Source organism: Rattus rattus, chromosome 5, assembly GCF_011064425.1.
Source record: "Rattus rattus isolate New Zealand chromosome 5, Rrattus_CSIRO_v1, whole genome shotgun sequence".
Classification (NCBI taxonomy): Eukaryota; Metazoa; Chordata; class Mammalia; order Rodentia; family Muridae; genus Rattus; species Rattus rattus.
This window is the reverse complement of record NC_046158.1, coordinates 136,266,164-136,284,443: the sequence shown is the minus strand read 5'-3', so window position 1 is coordinate 136,284,443 and position 18,280 is coordinate 136,266,164. Positions and strand designations below refer to the sequence as shown.

The window sequence follows — 18,280 nt, the reverse complement described above, 5'->3', positions numbered from 1 at the left end:
CAACCCCATAGGAAGAACAACAATATCAACCAACCAGAGCCCCCAGAGCTCCCAGAGACTAAACCACCAACCAAAGAGTACACATGGAGACATCCATGGCTTCAGCCGCATATGTAGCAGAGGATGGCCTCATCGGGCATCAGTGGGAGGAGAGGCCCTTGGTCCTATGAAGGCTTGATGCTCCAGTGTAGAGGAATGCCGGGGCAGGTAGGCAGGAGGGAGTGGGTGGGGGAGGAACACCTCATGGAGGCAGGGGGTGGAGGGATGGGATGGGGGTTTCTGGAGGGAAACTGTGAAGGAGATAACATTTGAAATGTAGATAAAGAAAAATGTCCAATTAAAAAATGAAAAAAGGGGTTGGGGATTTGGCTCAGTGGTAGAACTTGCCTGTGCGCAAGGCCCTGGTTCGGTCCCCAACTCAAAAAAAAAAAAAAAAAAAGAAAAAAAAAATGAAAAAAAGAAAGTTTGTTTATTTAAAAAGGTAAAAAGGGGGTTGGGGATTTAGCTCAGTGGTAGAGCGCTTGCCTATGCAAGCACAAGGCCCTGGGTTGGGTCCCCAGCTCCAAAAAAAAAAAAAAAAAAAAAAAAAAAAAAGGTAAAAGTATACAAATGTAAAGTAGGTTATAATGAAAATATTTCTGATGAATTTTGAGGTAGTAGCAAAAATGATTCCCAAGTTTGAGGGGGGTGTGTGTTTATGTACGTATGTATATACATACATATGTATAGATATATGTGTAGATATATAAATGTGTATATATGTCTAAGAACAGACCGTCTCAAAAAACTATGTACACACATGTGTATGCACACAAATACATATATGTATGCATACATGTATATGTATACACACACATATGCATACTTTTTTTTTGAGACAGTCTCTCTTGTAGCTCTGGTTGGCATGGAACTTAACTATAAAAGCACATTTGAAAGTGGATGGTGTTTTCCCTGTTCCCATAGGTAAGGCACTAAAGGTTGTGACACACCCACATGCATTCTTTCCATAGGTAGTTAGCACTCTCAATTGTTTATCTGTTCACAGTATGAAGAGCATCATTGGCATTGGAGTTGGAGCAGGAGCCTACATCCTCAGCAGATTTGCAGTGAGTACAAAGTACTTGCCCATAAGCAATCCCCTATGAGTTGGACAACTGCAGCAGCTCCCCATCTGCTGTAGCAACAAAAATCCTGTCTTCCCTGAGCACCCATTCAAGGGGAGGTGACTTCATCCCTTTGGAGAGACTGGTTTCCAGGTGCTAGTCAGGTTTCAGGAGGCATTGTCTGTAAATGCTCCATAGCACCTCTCCTGCAGAAGTGGGAGCGGGAGTCTCACACAGTTGTCTTTTTCTATCTCTCTCAGCTCAATCATCCAGAACTGGTAGAAGGTCTTGTGCTCATTAACATTGACCCGTGTGCTAAAGGCTGGATTGACTGGGCAGCTTCCAAAGTAAGTACTAAGGGGTGGAGTTGTCTGCTCATTCTCTGGTCTCTTAGAAAATTACCTTTATAGGGTTTAAGGGCAAAATGAGATGTTTTGTTTTGTTGAGTGTTGTGAACTGAACTTGTTATGCAAGCATCCCTAACATCTAGCTTTAACCACAACCCCACTCAAAAGGTTTTATATATGCAACTTACAAATATTTACACATATAATCACCACTCAGCTGGTACGCAGAATGGTCTGCCTTTTCCTGCCTGATGCTCCTTGCCTGTTATCACCTTATTCTAACTTCTATTACGAACAGACAGGCCTGGTCTGTCTAAAGCTTCCTGTAATTGGTATTTTAGATTACAGTCTTCTTCCCCTTATCAGTGCAACAGCAACAAAGGATTTCCTGTCACTGTGTGTTTTTCTTCTTTGGGGTAGAGAGAGCGGGCCTAGAGCTCCCCACATGCTCGACAAGCACAGCACTGCCATGCTGCCCCTCAGCCCTACCATCCTTTTAGCAGTTAGAGCTTAGAACTTGCATCTCCTAAGAGGCAGGGATATCACTGCCTTTTTTTTTTTTTGGAATATTCTTGCAAAGTTTCTTTTAATATCTTCTGCCCTTCTGATAGAGTTCCTCGTTCAACATAAAAATATTTCAGAAATGAGTCTCTTGCTAAATTCTTGTAGTTTAGATATCTCTCTTCGTTTGGCTTGCACTTTTAGTTGCTTACTAAATAAAATGACTGGATGACTCAATATCTTTTGTAAACATTGAAGCAGCTCCTTTCTACTGTTCCACTAGTCATTTTAATTATTAATGTTTACCATATGGAAAATGAGGGAATTTGGTCTTTAAAATATGTGCCACCAGATAGGAAACAAAATAAATATGCTAATGACCTATCACATATAAAATCTCCATGCTGAACCAGAGCCAAAGAGAGGTCTTGGGAAACAATACCCGCTGTGGTCGGGTCCACTCGAAGCAGTCTGCTTTCTTACTGAAGTGCAGTGCTATTCATGATCTCATACAGATCTATTTGTGTTGACCTAAAGCGATGATGTTTTCCGTAAGAGAAAAAGGACTTAAGCCTGCTAAAACATGACTAATGTAATAATTTCATTTTTAAATTCCTGCTTTTAAATACTTTGTAATTACCATAAGTGTCTTTGTAATTTGCCACTGAAAGAAGTTTCCCCAGAACACTATGATCCTGCTTATCACATGTATCAGGACTTTAATTGACACTCAAACCCATGACATCCAGCAGTTCTGTATCTGAGAACTGTGTAGTGATGTAGATTTAAGCAGAGGGTTAATAATCTTTAAAGAAATGAACACGTATTTAATGCTTACCGTATAGCAGTCACTGTTCTTAACAACTTATTTTTATGTTTAAACTGCTCTGCTCAGGATATCAAATAAATCAACACATTATCTAAGGTCACATAGCTAGGACTCACCAGGCCAGGACATTTGTAAACATTGTAAGACAGAAAGATAGACACAGTCTGTGTACCAATAGTAGAGGGTACAAAGCTTGATACTAAGAGTAGAACAGTGTATGATCAAAGAATTACCTTCCTTAGGCCAGATGTGAGGTGAGGGTAGAGTCTGAGGTGAGACTGGCATAAGGACAGACTTGTCCAGGCATGCTTGGTAGCCACAACTTTAACCTCAGCACTCTGGGAAGCAGAGACAGAAGGATCTCTATGTAGACCAGCCTGGTCTACAAAGTGAGTTCCACAACAGCCAAGAAAACCTGTCTCGAAAAACCAAGAAAAAGAGACAGACAGACAGACAGACCGACCGACCGACCGACCTACCGACCTACCCAGGGCAGGGCATGGTGGCATCTGCCTTTAACCCCAGTGTCTGGAGGCTGAGACAAGGTAGCCTAGTCTACTTATCCAATTCCAGGTAGATGAAATCCTGCATATATTTTCTGCCTACCAGCAGACCAGATTCTGAACAGTCTGTCTGTCCCTCCCCACATGCATGTACATTTTGGGGAATATTGCCTTTCCTGGCTTTCAATGGAGTGAACTAAGGACACTGTTGCCAGGGGCTGTGGAATCCTCCCCAGCCTGCCCTGTGTAAAATGCCTGTCTAGTATGAGGATATCCTGACCCCCACACTTAGACATGCAGCAGCCTGATGACATTCATGGAGCACTTTGGGTCTCTGAGCATTAATTATGGACAGTGCAGCTCATGAAGTGAGCCGGGTCATTACCCATGCTCCTCTCTCATTTGTAGCCTGGGGCTCACTGGCAGCCCACGGGTGATCTCAGGCCATCTTTCTTCCCTAACCTTTCACTCATGTCATGGCTCTCCCTCGCTTCCTTCCCTGCATCCCCAGCTCCAACTCCTCCAAGTCCTCCGTGGGAATTCCATCCAGAACCCAGGCAGCAGCTTAAAGGGGAGTTGGCAAGATGAGTTGAGCTGACATTTTTTTCTGAAAATAGCCTGTCTCCAGATTTACACAGATTGCTGCATTTATTAGACCGAGATGCATCATTTTCAAATGGGAAGAATTGGGAGAAAAATGTTCAAATGTGAGAACATTCTGTAAATATAGCTTTTCCTCCCACTCCCTGAAATAAAGATAGCTAAAACTGGAAGGAATCTTATTTTTTGTTTCTTGGATGTCTTGGGCAGGGCTGTAAGTCATCTCTACCTGCCATCAACCCAGTGTAAATGCAGGAATGGGGGCAGGAAGGAGGCAGCAGAGGCCACAGTCCCCGACTGCACATTTCAAAGGGCTGCCTAACATATTTGCTAGCACTTTCCTTCAACCTTCTTTCTCCCTCTCCATCTTCTTCTCTCACTTCCTTTTATTTTCCTCTTTATTTTTTTCTTTTGGAGATAAGGTCTCCCAAGGTCACCAGGCTTGGGCTGGAGTAAAGTAATCCTTCTACCCTGGCCTTCTGAATGGAGGGTCTGTAGGTGTGACTACAGAATACGCTGCCATAATACCCCTATTTCAAAGTATGCCATTCCACCATAGAACGGAAATTTAACCTTTCAGACTTGCTATGTTCGAAAATACTGTACCGCACAAATGTATGACACTGAGTTGTAGGCTTTGTTTGGTTTGAAAAATGGTCTCTCTATGTAGCCTATGCTGACCAGTAACTTCCTGTACATCCAGACCAACCTCAAACTATGGTCCTCCCACCTTAGCCTGTCAAATCCTAGTAACTGGTATTACAGTTGTTTGCCATCATGCCCTGTGGTTTCTGTTTATTGAGAAATAATGTATGTACAAAAAAAGTACACCTTCCTTTAGTGGGCAGCCTGTGAGATGCTCACACGTGCTCACTCCCTTATCACGGTTTCTATCTTTTAGCTCTCCGGCTTGACCACCAACGTCGTGGACATAATTTTGGCTCATCACTTCGGGCAGGTAAGCACCCATGCACCAGAAGAGCTGGGTTCGTTGGCTCGCACGAAAAGCCTTACTGTGCATCAGGGAAGAAAGAGAAACCTTGCAATGTCTGGATCCTGGCACACAGCATGGCCCAGTCGGTCTGAAGGGCATGTGGGTCTGCAAAGGCCAGGCCCACTGGAGAGGGTTCTCTCAGCCTCACGGATCTTGGCACTCAGAGAGCGACAGAAAACAGCCTCCCCCCACCTGTCCCCCGTGAGCAGAACGCCATCTGTGAATGTTTGACAACACCGGTGCCTCACCAGACAGCTTTAGAGCCACCAGGAGGCTCGGGAGAGGTTTCACAGGAATGGAAATTCCAGAGGAAGCAAGCGAAGAGCCATTGTGGAAAGAGCTTAGGTTGACCTTATCCAACCATGAGCTGATGGACGCTGGCTTCTCCAGCAGGATGGCTGCTGTCCTGGGATGGTTGTCGGTGGGGGATTTGCCTCCAGTCCTGTTTTCTAAGGGAAAGTGAGTGACAGAGACACTGAGTGATGAGGTGGGGAGCTGTGAGGGCTGCAGTGTGGAGGGGCAGTTACAGGGAGGAGCAGAGGCTGCTCAGGGAGTCTGCATCCTTAATTCTAAATATGCGTAAAGGAGGATGGACGGTTGGCACAGATCAGGTAGTTACCACCGACTGATTATGTGTGTGCTGAGTAGTTTTTATTTTATCTGGTGTATATGGTATAAGCCTGGATCCTCTGAAAGAATAGTCAGTGCTCTTAACCATTTAGCAATCTCTCCAGCCCCGTGGCTTAATATTGAGAGGGAAACCAAAAGCCTAAAACACAGTGCAATGTGCTACCACCACCATCCACATAGAAAGTAATGGAGCTGACATTTGAACCAAGATCTAGTTCCAAAGTCATATTCTTTCTTTCGTTATTTTCTTTTATTTCACTATATTTTTACCAATGACACACACTTACTCTCATTTTAGAAGAAGGAGCTTATTCAGGCTTTTTACAGAATATCTGTAGCACAGTTCCTATTTCTTTTTTTTTTTTTTTAAGATTTATTTATTTATTCCATGTATGTGAGTACACTGTCACTGTCTTTGGACAGACCAGAAGAAGGCATCGGATCCCATTACAGATGGTTGTGAGCCACCATGTGGTTGCTGGGAATTGAACTCAGGTCCTTTGGAAGAGCAGTCAGTGCTCTTAGCCACTGAGCCATCTCTCCAGCCTCCAGTTCCTGTTTCTTACAGGCAATCTCTGTAGGTCTTCTGATTCCCCACTCTCTTGCCTTTGACAGTGTCTATCCCAGGATTAGCCTCAAGCTTGGATGCTCTTCCTTTAGCTTCCCAAGTGCTGGGATTTTAATCTGGTTCTTTGTGGCTGGGTGATGTCCATCCATATCATTTTCTTGACAAAGAGGACGTAACTCACACATACTATTATGCACACATTATAATTACCTGTCTCTTGCCTTCATCCTATGAATTGTTAATATCCATATATATTTTTGTATAGAATATCTCCATACAAAGAGAACAAAACGGTTCTCTTGTCTTCTTCCTCTTCATTAATCCCCTTAAACAAAATACTCACTGTTCTATGACCTCACTTCTTTACTTTTGCCTATTTTTTTTTAATTTAAAATAAGTAAAATCATAGTATATACTATAAGGACCTGGCATTTTTTGTTCTGTATAGCTATCTTTGGTATATGCCATTCCATTTACTAGCTGGTGTCCTGCTTTGACACAGAATATAGAATATAAACTATGGCGAGGCCCATCAGTGTTGTTGATGTTAGCCATTCAGTGGATTGGTGCCTTAGTAACTCTGAGCACCACCCCAAGTTCCCTAGTGGCTCTGAAAATACAAACCAAATAAGAGGAATTGTTCTGCAATTCAGTTCACTGGTGTTTTCTTCCACTTGTTCTAGGAGGAGTTGCAGGCCAATTTGGACCTCATTCAAACATACAGACTGCACATTGCTCAAGATATCAATCAAGAAAATCTCCAGCTCTTCCTGGGTTCCTATAATGGGTACAGTTGTCCCCCGTCCCTTCAGTTAACTGTGCAGTGCAGCTCTGAAATCTGCTTGACAGTCGAGGAAGCAGAGAGGAGACTTAACCTAGCGCCATTGGTGTATATGGATTGCCCATGATGTCTGACCATTCTAGGATGCAAGGGCTGTAAGAAAGATTTTTAAAAGAGTTTTAAAGAAGTACACTGTGAGTTCTAAAAACAGAAACAGTTTCTAGGTTGTCTTAAGGGGAAAAAAGCCCAAGTTAGCATGTATTCAAAAAAAGTCCAGTAATATTGGGGTCCAGGGGAAAGCCAAGCACATGTAGGAAGACATGGAGAGAACAGTGGGGCTTGATTTTAGTGCTGTTTGCTGCTACTGCATCTTGAAGCAGGCAGAGTAGCAGTTCCTTCTCCCTTGATTATTTCAAAATTTACTGTCATCTGTCCCTGTCCAAGGGTAGGCTGAGGAGAGAGCACTGATTCTTACCCTAGGAATAGTTTATCCAAAGGAGGAACGTGGTGGGGAAGGCTGCATGAGTCAGCTGTATGCTTGCAGAGATACATGGCCAGTAGGGCGCAATGCCAGGATTTAAATCTGGTCTGCAGAGCTTTCCTATAAGTAAATCTCTCTTCCCACGGAAAAGCACACCATTCCCCCTTCAAGGGAATGTGCTCATTTCTACAGACTGCTTGGAAAATTCAGTCAGCCTTGAGGGTTTCAGTGGTGCAGCTGCTTGAGTTTTGAAGTTCTCCCCCTTTTCAGCATCCCACAAAGCCCTGTTCTATGGCATGCATGCTACCATGGAAGCAGCCGCTCAGGGGACAGCTCAGAGCCCTCCTGTCCTCGGGTGTGAGGAAAAGACAGTGTTACCCAACCGTCATACTCTGGATTCCATGTCCAGGAGACACGGGAAGGGCCATGGCTTTCCTGTAAGTGATGCTGATTGTGCTTTGTCTGTCTAGGCGCAGAGACCTGGAGATCGAAAGACCTATTCTGGGCCAAAACGATAACAGATTGAAAACATTAAAGTAAGTGCCTGTCCCGACTGATCCATGTGCAGCAGTGTTTGTCCTTCCTGGCTGACTGGGCCCTCTTCTTGCCCCTGTTCCTGGGTGTTCTACTCTACTGGTGGTGGGGACAACTCACCTGCTGTGGAGGCTGTGGTAAGTGGTGCTGATGTGAGGAGACAGGGATGGAAGTGTAGTCGTCCAGCGTGTGTGGCAGGCTCCCTGCTGACCCCACAGAAACAGGACCACACCAGGTCTCGCTGTCCAACCACATCTACCGGGTTCCTCAGAGGTGTCACCAGGCCTCATCGATTGATTGATCAGTGTGGTCCTTAATGGCTCTGTGTGCCACTGCCCACTCTGTCAATTATTGTCAGATTTTTACACCAGCCTTCCACTTGGGAAGTTACCACCACAAATCCAGTAGGTGCAGAGCTGCTGAGGCAATAGCCTTTCCCTTGTGTTGACTTAAATAGCACGATCCATGATTTTTTAAGGTATAGTTTGTCCAAATAAATAAGGCCTTTTCTTTTTTTTTTTTTTTTTTCGGAGCTGGGGACCAAACCCAGGGCCTTGCGCTTGCTAGGCAAGTGCTCTACCACTGAGCCAAATCCCCAACCCCGGCCTTTTCATTTTACTTCATCATTCCTATTTTTAGAGAGGTGGGACCTCATCTGAAATACAGAGAAAACACTTCTCTAATCACAGACCCAACTCTCTTGCCAGAGCCCCTTATTCCTCTGATGGTTGCCACTTTAGAGTTAGCCCAGGATATCAGGGAGAAACCCCAAGTGCTATTGACCCCTGGTTGTGCTCACTAATTCAGCATCACTTTGAGCATCCCCTATTCAGTGCTGAGGAGTAGCAGATGCTATCTCTGTTCGGGGATTTAGGAAATGCAAAGACATGTCAGAGACCAGTGATGGAGGTAGAGCGTTAGCGTGTCTCCAACCCCGCCAGAAAGCACACACAGCCTCAGTGACTGTGGTGAGCTCAACATGGGGACATAGTACGTTATGTGAACTATAAAGTGGTGAGACTGGAAAGCATGGCTCATTACACAGAAACAGACACTGGCTTCTTAGGAAATATTTATAGCTTATCTACTACACTCTGAGCACTGTGACTGGATATCCATTTTAAAATTCTACCTGTAGAGTCGTTGTGTTTTCTGTACAAAAAGGATGCATTTGTTTACTGCACTGTCCTTCACATAGAGCAGATTGAACCTCTGACTCGAGCTTGGCTTCTAGACCATCTCCTGATTTTAGAGGAGTTTTGTAAACCTGCCCTTCAGCAATCCCAAGATCCCAAGTTCACCTGGATTGCTGATTCTTGCCTAGGTAACTTGATCCACTCCCCGATGGCTCACTGCCTCTTGAGTACTGCACATTCCCACCGCTCTGCTAAAGCACTCTGACCCTGTCAGCTCAGTCAGCTCCAGGCCTCTCGGAGTCTGCCTCTGTGTGCATCGTCTGTACACTTGGCCACCACAGTGACACGTGTGCCCTGCACAGCCCTCCTTTCTCTACCTCTGCATGTCCCCAGACACCCACCTCCTCTTATCTGTCTCTGAAAACCCTACTTGGTCTTCTATGTGTTTGTTCCACACGGCAGGAAAGGTTTGAACTTACTTCATTTCCCTTTGTGGTATGTATAGTCATACCCGCTCCTGATTCTATGCTCTTATCACAGCTTCTATGTGATAAGGAAAAGTTGTTTGGTTAAGTGATTAAATTTGATTAAAATTGTTTGATTAAAAAAATATTTGATTAAAATATTGACCTTTTAGAGCCAGAGGTATATGACTCAGTGATAAGGCACCTTCTCAGAGATAATCTTTCCAAACATTTTCTTTGAGGACACTTTCATAGATATAAGGGTCCAAGATCCCCAACAAGGAGATGAGCCAGGCTGTCATCCCTGATTTTGATGATTGTCACAATGAAACAGCCACAAAGAACTCACTTCACACTGGAGAGTTGAAGACCTTGAGTCAGAAGGATCAGAGGCTGGGGCGGGGCAGCCGTCCACTTCAGGCAGGAGGGGCTGAGCAGGGAGGGGGACACAGTGCTTAGGCCCGGCGGGTGGGTAGTCCAGTCGTGCTGGGAAGGCATGGAGATCCCAGCAGGGTGGGGCCACAGGCCTGTTCACGTCTCTGAGAAGGGAGGTACCTGCCTACTTGTCTTATGGACTTTACAGTCACCATGCTGTTCATTAAAGACTGAAAATATCAGAAAAGAAAATGACAGATTTGTTTAGATGACCACTGAGCCATTAGCCAAGCAGGCATGACACACGACCTAATCTATCTTGTTGTAAGATCACTAATGTGGTAATTCTAGCAGTTTATAAATTGTTTTGTTTTTCAGGTTGAATGTAATTCTCGCCTCGACCCTATAAATACAACTTTGCTAAAGGTAGTGTGTTTTCTCTCACAGCCAACCATTACTACAACTGAGATACATTCCAGCTCTGTGTTTTAAGTAGCACTGTACAATTCTCTTCTCCTCACTCATGACTGTTAGTGTTCTCTGTCTGTCTGTCTGTCTGGATGAATAAGAAGAAAGCACACTAATTGCATTTATGTATTTATGGGTGGGGGACAACACATGCCTAGGCACACATGGTACTTAGGACAACTTCCTTCTCTCCCTCTGTCATGTGGGAGGGCACTCAGGGCGTCAGACTCAGCTGCAAGCCCTTTGATCTCTGAGCCATCTCACAGCCTAGAGAATATATTTTCCCAATTGCTGATACCTTACCACTGAAAAAGAAGTACGTAGTGAAGTGTCAGCGTCTTTTTCTATGTTTTTAAATTATAATATCAGAGGAGCTAGAGGTCTGGCATGGTGGCACCTTCCTTTAACCCCAGCACTCAGGAGGCACAAGTGGATCTTTAGTGAGAGTGAGACTAGCCTGAGCTACAAAGAGAGACACTGTCTGAAGAAATAAAAGGCTGGATGGTGGCCTGTACTTAAAACTCCAACTCTCAGGAGGCTGAGGATTGCTCTGTTTGAAGCCAGCCTGAGCTGCATAGTAAGTTCCAGACTATTCTGGCCCACAAAACAAACAGGCAAATAAAGACTAGAAGATAACTATAACCCTGTTTTCCTCCACTTTGTGTTATAAACATTTTCCCATTCTACTAAAAGAATTAACATACAAAATTACAAGAAATAAAATAATACTGAGAATGCTTTATATCCCAATCCTTTGTTTTGTGTTTCAAGATAGGGTATTTCTGTATAATAGCCTTGGCTGTCTTAGAACTCATTCTGTAGACCAGGCTGGCCCCAAACTCACAGAAAGATCTGCCTGCCTCTCCTTTTCCTGTGCTAGGATTAAAGATGTGCTCCACCATGCCTGGCCCCTGTTGTAGTTTTAAGGAAACTTCTAAGCATATCTTAGTGATAAAGGATACAGTTTTTTCCTCTTAGGCCACTTTATGTTTGTGATACATTTCTAGATTTCAGGGGTACCGTAAGTGTCCCCCAGACAAGCTCTGCTCATGTGTTGGGGAGCTGGCCTGCTGGTCTGCTGCCACTGCCGTCTCCGTCCACTCGGCTCCTGCCTTCTTCCCTTTCTCTCTCAAGTGTGTGTCAAAGGGAAGCCCTGATACCAGCAGCAACATTAGCTCTCAGAACACGCAGAGGCTTAGTGTCTGCTGAGCTCACAGACGATTGATGGGCTTCTCTAAAATATGGATAAAAAAATTATGGCTTCAAATTTGATTTTTACAAATTTGGTGGTACCAAAAAAAAAAAAAAAAAAGACTTGGGAGGTAAAAAATCAGGAGTTGAAGTTCATTCTCAGTTGCATGGCAAGTTCAGGCTACATGAGACCCTGTCTCACTAAACACTGGACCAGCTAGATGGCTCAGCAAATAAAGGCGCTCACTGCCAAGCCTGACTACCCGAGTTGAGGTGGAGAGGATTGACTCCCACCAGTTATCATCTTGAACACACACACACACACACACACACACACACACACACACACACACACACGCCAGGTATGATGTGCATACACGCACACAAAATAAATAATTGCAACTTTTAAAATGTAACAAAAACAAATAGGGGGCTGGAGACAAGGCTCACCGGTGAGTGCACGCTACTCTTGAAGGGGATCCTCATGGGTGTGGTGTGGAGCCGTCCACTGACACTTGTGTAAGTGCCACACCACTGAACATGATGACTTCTTTACCAGCCCTCCACTGCCTTTAGCTTCCCTAGGCAGGGTAGGGTCTTCCTCTTCCTCCTTCTCCTCCTCTTCTTCTTTTAAAGAGACAGTAGCTCTTTATATGGTCATGGTTTGCCTAGAACTCACTATGTTACTTGAACTGGCCTTGCTCCAGATGTCGAAGGGGTCCCATTAGAGGCACGTGCAACAGTGTCTTACTTCTAACCAGTTTTTAGTTTCTAAACTTTGCAAAAGTCCCAGGCCACACTAGTTTGTCCCATTTTATATTTTTCAGGTTAAGTGGTTTTTTTCTCAGGCTTGTTTTTTTCAAATTGTTCCTTCTTAAGCTCAAATTCTAATGCCATTTGTGACATTCTTTTGTCTTAATGGCTCCCATTTAAATAAGATTTTAATTGCATCAATGAAACAAGGACACACACACACACACACACACACACACACACACATATATATATATCTTTAAATAATTATTTTATGTATATAAGCATTTTGCCTGCATTGTGTGTGTGTGTGTGTGTGTGTGTGTGTGTGTGTGTGTGTGTGTGTGTGTGTGTGTGTGTGTACACCATGTGCTTGACTGGACTGGTGATGTCCAAGCAGGTCAGTAGCAGGTGTCAGATCCCCTAGATCTGGAATTTCAGGGTGTGTCACTGCCATATGGGTGCTAGGGATCAAACCTGGGTCTGCTGGAAGAACAGCATGAGCTCTAACTACTGAGCCATCTCACCATACCGTTCATATCCCTGTAATCGTGGCAAGTCATCGGAATAGCCCCTCTCTGAGGTCAGGTTATATCATCTGGAAGGAGGATGTTGGTTTCTTTCTGGCCGACACGCACTGGAAAGTGTCAAGTACAGACTGGCAGATGCTTCATAGATGCTTCATCTCTGTCACAGAGTTAGAAATGCTAGTTCTCTGGCCTCACTGCACACCTATTCAGTCAGAATCTCCGAGATGTATCCAACAGTCAGGATTTAATGGGATTCCAGTACACACTCGCAAAGCTCTAAGACCGCCCAATGGAAAAAACCCTTCAAAAGAGAAGAGCAGCCCTAGGATCCATCTGGGGACTGGGGAGGGACTGGACAGCTCTCCCTTCCTGAGGGCATCATACCCTTTGTCATAGAGTCAGAGCAATAAGAGATGAAGGGGACTAGAAAGCAGACATGGTGACATATGCCTGTGCCCAGGTACTCAGGCAAAAGGAAAGGACTGAGCGCTTAGCTTCTTCGGGTACAGGCAGAGCCAGGGTGAAAGGTGTAGCTGGCAACACTGTCAGACAAGAGGTCTGAAAGCCAGGCCTTAGCATCCTGTGGACGGGCAGCCTGAGTGTCTCTCTCAGGGTTTTGCCCACAGGCATTGCCAGCATCAAGGCAGAGCGTGCACTGACGTGATCCAAAGGTGATGCCCTTAAGCACCTAATCCTGCCCTTCTGACGTAGGATGGCGAGGCCACTCCCCTCCACTGACCTCGGTGTTCTTCCTCTTCTAGATGGCAGACTGTGGAGGACTGCCCCAAGTAGTTCAGGTAAGGAAGTGTTCGTAATAATTATACAGTTACACACACGCACACACACACACACACTGCTACCTCTCTACCTACACAAAAATTATTGCCGTCTTTTGTTTGTCCCCACAGCCTGGGAAGCTCACCGAGGCCTTCAAGTACTTTTTGCAGGGAATGGGCTACAGTGAGTAGTGTCTGTTTTTGATTTATTATAAATGTATAGGTAATAGGATAAGTTTACCATCTAGAGTCACAGTTCGCAGAGCATGTCCCATGTGCTAGTCAGCCCTGAGGTAGAGAACAGAAGAGTACAGAGCCGTCATCCGTCTGTGCGTGTGTTTAGTGAGGCTGATGGCTAAACGTCCTCCACTAAGACTGATGTTGTTCATTTTCTTTTCTCGTGTTCTTTGAGAGAGGGTGTAGCCCTGGCTGTCCTGAAGCTCTCACCCCATGGACCAGGCTGGCCTCGAACTCAGATCCACCTGCCTCTAGCTCCTGAGTGCGGGGATTAAAGGCATGTGCTACCATGCTTGCCTTTAAGAAGTAACATGAGCACGCTGAGGCTCAACAGTGTTCAGCATGCCTCCCAGGGCAGGCAGTAAACAGCACAGCCAGGGCTGACCCTTCAGAGTCTGTCTCCAGGCTTTCCCACTGACGCTGTGACTGCCTTAGCCAGGAATCAGAGCATGCGATGCATCTGAGCTCAGCCGATGCACTCCTGGCCCACAGAAACAAAGCAGAAACTCCAGGAGAAAAGAACAGTGTCATTAGTAAAATCTGTCCTGCCACGAGACAAGCTGGCAGTGTATGTCCACCTGTGTGTTTATGTCATGTGCTACTGTGTTGGCCTATTACCTCTCAGACCCCTGAGCTTTCTCATTTGTCACAGAAATTTACACTTCTCGAGTGGGAAATAGATAAATACCTTTAACCCCAGTACAGAACACTACCTAGCAGGCAGTATTTCTGTCTTTGTCCATTGGGTGGTGACCATTGATGAGCTTCCTCAGAACTGGGCCCTGGGTTCAGAACTGTACCTGACAGGAAGACCATGTGTGTCTTGTCTAGAGTGGCTGTGTTGTCCCCGTCTGTGAGCTGCTACCAACCGAGCCCACGCACAGCCCTCTGGCTCATCAGGAGGAAGAGTCCCTCCTTGCCTGTTCTTACCCTTTCCCAAAAATACCCGATGATACAGCTGGGTCCTAACCCAGGGTAGGGTAACCTGTAGAGCATGGGTGGACTAGGTTCTCTGGTCCGTTTTGAGCAGTGGCATTAAAGTGCTTGCATCAGGCTCTTCTCTGGGACCTTGAAAGAAATGTTCATCCCTGACCGAATACCCTGTCAGCAGCATCTAGGCAGCCAAGGTTGTCACTTAGCCCTTGTGGGTCACTAACCTGCCTTTTCCTGTGTCCATCCTGCTTCCAGTCCCGTATGTGCAGCTCAGTCACCTCAGCAGCGAGTCAGGTACCTTCTTGTGCTGGCCCTGCCCGCCTCCCAACTATGCTCTTCCTGCTGCATTGGCTGCCTGCAGCATGTCCGCGGCTTCCCTGTACAGTGAGAGCCCGATAGAACAGGGCTCAGAGTGTTCTAGGAGTTTACCCTACAGAGCAGGCCTGGTCCCTGTAAGAAAGAGCATTCCGTTGAACTGCCCAAGTAGCCTTGCACCTTCAGCCAGGGTGACAGCCTCAGCGAAAGCTCAGCAGGGAGGGCCGCTTCTTCACCACCACCACCACCACCTGTTTGCTAGTCCTTGACATGAGCCCTAGGCAGGAGTCAAAAGGGCCTGCATCCTTGACGCTAGGTAGAATAGCATCTGTGAGCAGAGACCACCACAGACCTGGTGTCCTCTGATCCCTGTGATGGAAAGACAGCAGGGAGATGACAAATGGTCCAAAATACTAGGCAGTGAGTCATTTCAGGTAAGGCCCTGTGCAGGCCATGCTCATGCTGAGAGGATCTTACAGTCAAAGTGGAAACAGTAGCAAAAAAGTCTAAATTAAACACCCCCAGAGTCCCTCCCATCTCAATCCCTGGACCCAACAACCTGTACCTCATCCTGTGTAGAGATCCGCTCCAAAACACCTTCTCTCCCCTCCACCCATCCGTGTCTCCTTCCCAGAGGGCAGCGGTAGCCTGTGGACACGGATGGTAGTCTCGTTGTATCGGGCTTGCACTGTGTTTGTGAAATACCTTCCTACTTGTGTGGTTTGTTGTTCTTTCTTTGGTTTAGTCTTGCATGCACTGCAGGTTTTGCGGACCACTATCTGTTCCCAAAGCCACCTTCCTAATCACTGTTTGAATGGCGGGGGCACAGCTAAGAGGCTTTACTCTGTAGGCTTTCCCATCCTACTCTGAAGGAAAATCTGAGGAGAATCCAGACGCAGAGGATCAGAGCAGCCTTGCGTACAGTCACTCACCTAAGCAAATAATGCAAAATGGGGATCTCTCATGTCCCCTGGGCACCGTCTTAGGTGGGCTGGGAAAGGTAAAGTCTTTGCTGAAACTTGTAGAGCATCTGGGCTCCCCCAGGCTCCTGCCCCTGACCTCTTGGTTCTTTGTTACAGTACCATCTGCCAGCATGACCCGGCTCGCCCGATCACGAACCCACTCCACCTCAAGTAGCATTGGCTCTGGAGAAAGTCCCTTCAGCAGGTCTGTGACCAGCAATCAGTCAGATGGAACTCAAGAATCCTGTGAGTCCCCTGATGTCCTGGACAGACACCAGACCATGGAAGTGTCTTGCTAAGCAGATGCTCCTCCCCTGGACCATGCAAGTCCCTCCTCCTTGAAATGACCACTCCATAATAGAACATTTCATTCCGTCAGCTGGCCTCCACTTTCTTTCACTCATGCATGGCCACAGCATCTCTCTCTATGGGCTGGATTATCATTCTCTCTGCCCTTTTGTATGTACCGAGAACCACACCCATGCCATTACTGTAACATTCCAACACCTTGATCTGATCCGATCTCCATATCTTCTCTTGCCAGCCTTTCCCTGCGCTCCCTCAAATATGTATCTGACGAGACTCTTTAATTCCCAACTCCATGTGTGTGCGAGCACGCGTGTCTGTGTCTGTGTGTGCATAGTTCTGTGATTTTAGACATGCTTTCTTGTAGTGCTTCTGCAAAGGGACTTTTTTGAATTCTCAGTGGCATTTTTAAGGGAAATATGCAGAGTGGATATCTGGGTGGGATAGGCCACAAGATTGGATTTTGGTTCCACTTGGACAACTAACAATATTTGTAGAGTGATTTCAGGAGAGAGCAGGTCTGAGGAATATGTGAGGCTATAGTTACTGTGTGGGCCACTGGTGGGGTAACTATTACACAGATAGGCAGGCAGGGTGGCAGTCACCTCCCCTGTCCACGTGGATTCATACCTGTCATCGTGTAAGTCAGAGGGAGGGATTAGAAGTCTGTGAGTGATGTCTGGTACACCGTGGAGTTTTCTCCAGAGAAGTGGCTCTCGCTTAGCCGAGAAAGATGGAAAGCAAAGCACCAGGCTTCGCTCTACAGAGAGAAAGTGCTGTTCCTGTAGCATCTGAGTCCACTTAACACCCACGCATCTGCAGGAAGTGCCTCCTGGTCTGAGGGAGAGCGGTTCTCCATCCCTCGGTCCCAGAGAACGGAGTGATATTTGACAATGCCATCGATGGTGAGGGTTTTATTAGGGAAGAGGAAGGACCATTAGCACACACCGTCATGGTAAATAAGTGGAGCCTAAGTGTCAGCAGACATGATGAAAGCCAAGTCACCTTGAAGGTGACTTTTCTGGGAAGGTCTTAAGCATGTAATGTCCCTTTATAGGAGGGAAAGGGACAATCTCAGGGCAGCCTTGTCCAGGTAGAAATATTTTGCCCCTGTCTGTTGTTGGTGAGGGGTCACACCAGCCAGGGAGACCCTCTGGGAAGAAGCTGCCACACACAAGGACTCTGGAAGGATCCAGATGTGAGCCCAGCCAGGGTCATACGGTTCCCAATCTGAGGAAAAGGTTTTTCACACACTCCTTGCTTTCTGCTGAGATAAGAAAGGTGTCACTCTGCAGAGTGTGACTTTTTACAGGTTAAATAAAGCTGTATATGTCTCATTGTTACCTGGCTGTGGTGTCATTTCTCTAAAGCGGCTCTCCGGGGCTTTGGGGGGGTTTCCTTTACCAGTTCCTTTACCATTTTCTTACCTGTGATTATGTATCCCAGTGACTCTTGCAAGAGGGAGAAACGGACACGTTAGAATAAATAATGTGTTTTAGATCTTACAGCCAGTTAAGGGGAGACCTGCTGAATTCCCATCTATGTGACATGTCCTACTCCTTTCAAAACTCCCAAGAAGCCTGACAGTGCTGTTTTTAAAGAGAAGTTGCTAGATCCCAAGGAAGCTTGTCCATTTCTTATGTCCCACCATCTCTGGAATTCCTGGTTCACTTGTCATGTAATCATTTGCAACCACTTTCCTGAGTTGCTCTTAAGATAGCAGACTGTAATTCTCCAGAAGCTGCTGTATACTATGTCCTCTAAGAATGGTTTTAGGAGATCACCGTCTCATCATATACGGTAGAAAGAACAGTCACTCTGAGAATGGAAGTAGGCTTTGCTTATCTCAGGAATGAGGGACTCAGGAGGGGATCTGGCACCTATAACAGGTTTCTAAGATTTCATGGAAACACAGTCTGCTCTCCCCATCCGACTGCCTCCTGGAGACGTGCGTTCTTCCGTC

General features: G+C 45.9%; 1 protein-coding gene across 1 annotated transcript in view; it reads left to right on the top strand.

Moving 5' to 3' along the window:
- The window catches only part of Ndrg3 (NDRG family member 3), a 62,259-nt gene extending 44,599 nt beyond the window's left edge, over window positions 1-17,660 (top strand). Inside the window, 12 exon segments of the mRNA XM_032904614.1 lie at window positions 1,046-1,106; window positions 1,364-1,450; window positions 4,785-4,841; window positions 6,759-6,862; window positions 7,808-7,873; window positions 7,958-7,974; window positions 7,977-8,008; window positions 10,225-10,272; window positions 13,550-13,585; window positions 13,697-13,748; window positions 14,990-15,028; window positions 16,129-17,660. Of these exon segments, the coding sequence (XP_032760505.1) occupies window positions 1,046-1,106; window positions 1,364-1,450; window positions 4,785-4,841; window positions 6,759-6,862; window positions 7,808-7,873; window positions 7,958-7,974; window positions 7,977-8,008; window positions 10,225-10,272; window positions 13,550-13,585; window positions 13,697-13,748; window positions 14,990-15,028; window positions 16,129-16,310 (781 nt within the window). The 3' untranslated portion in view covers window positions 16,311-17,660.
- The last annotated feature ends 620 nt before the right edge of the window (window positions 17,661-18,280 follow it).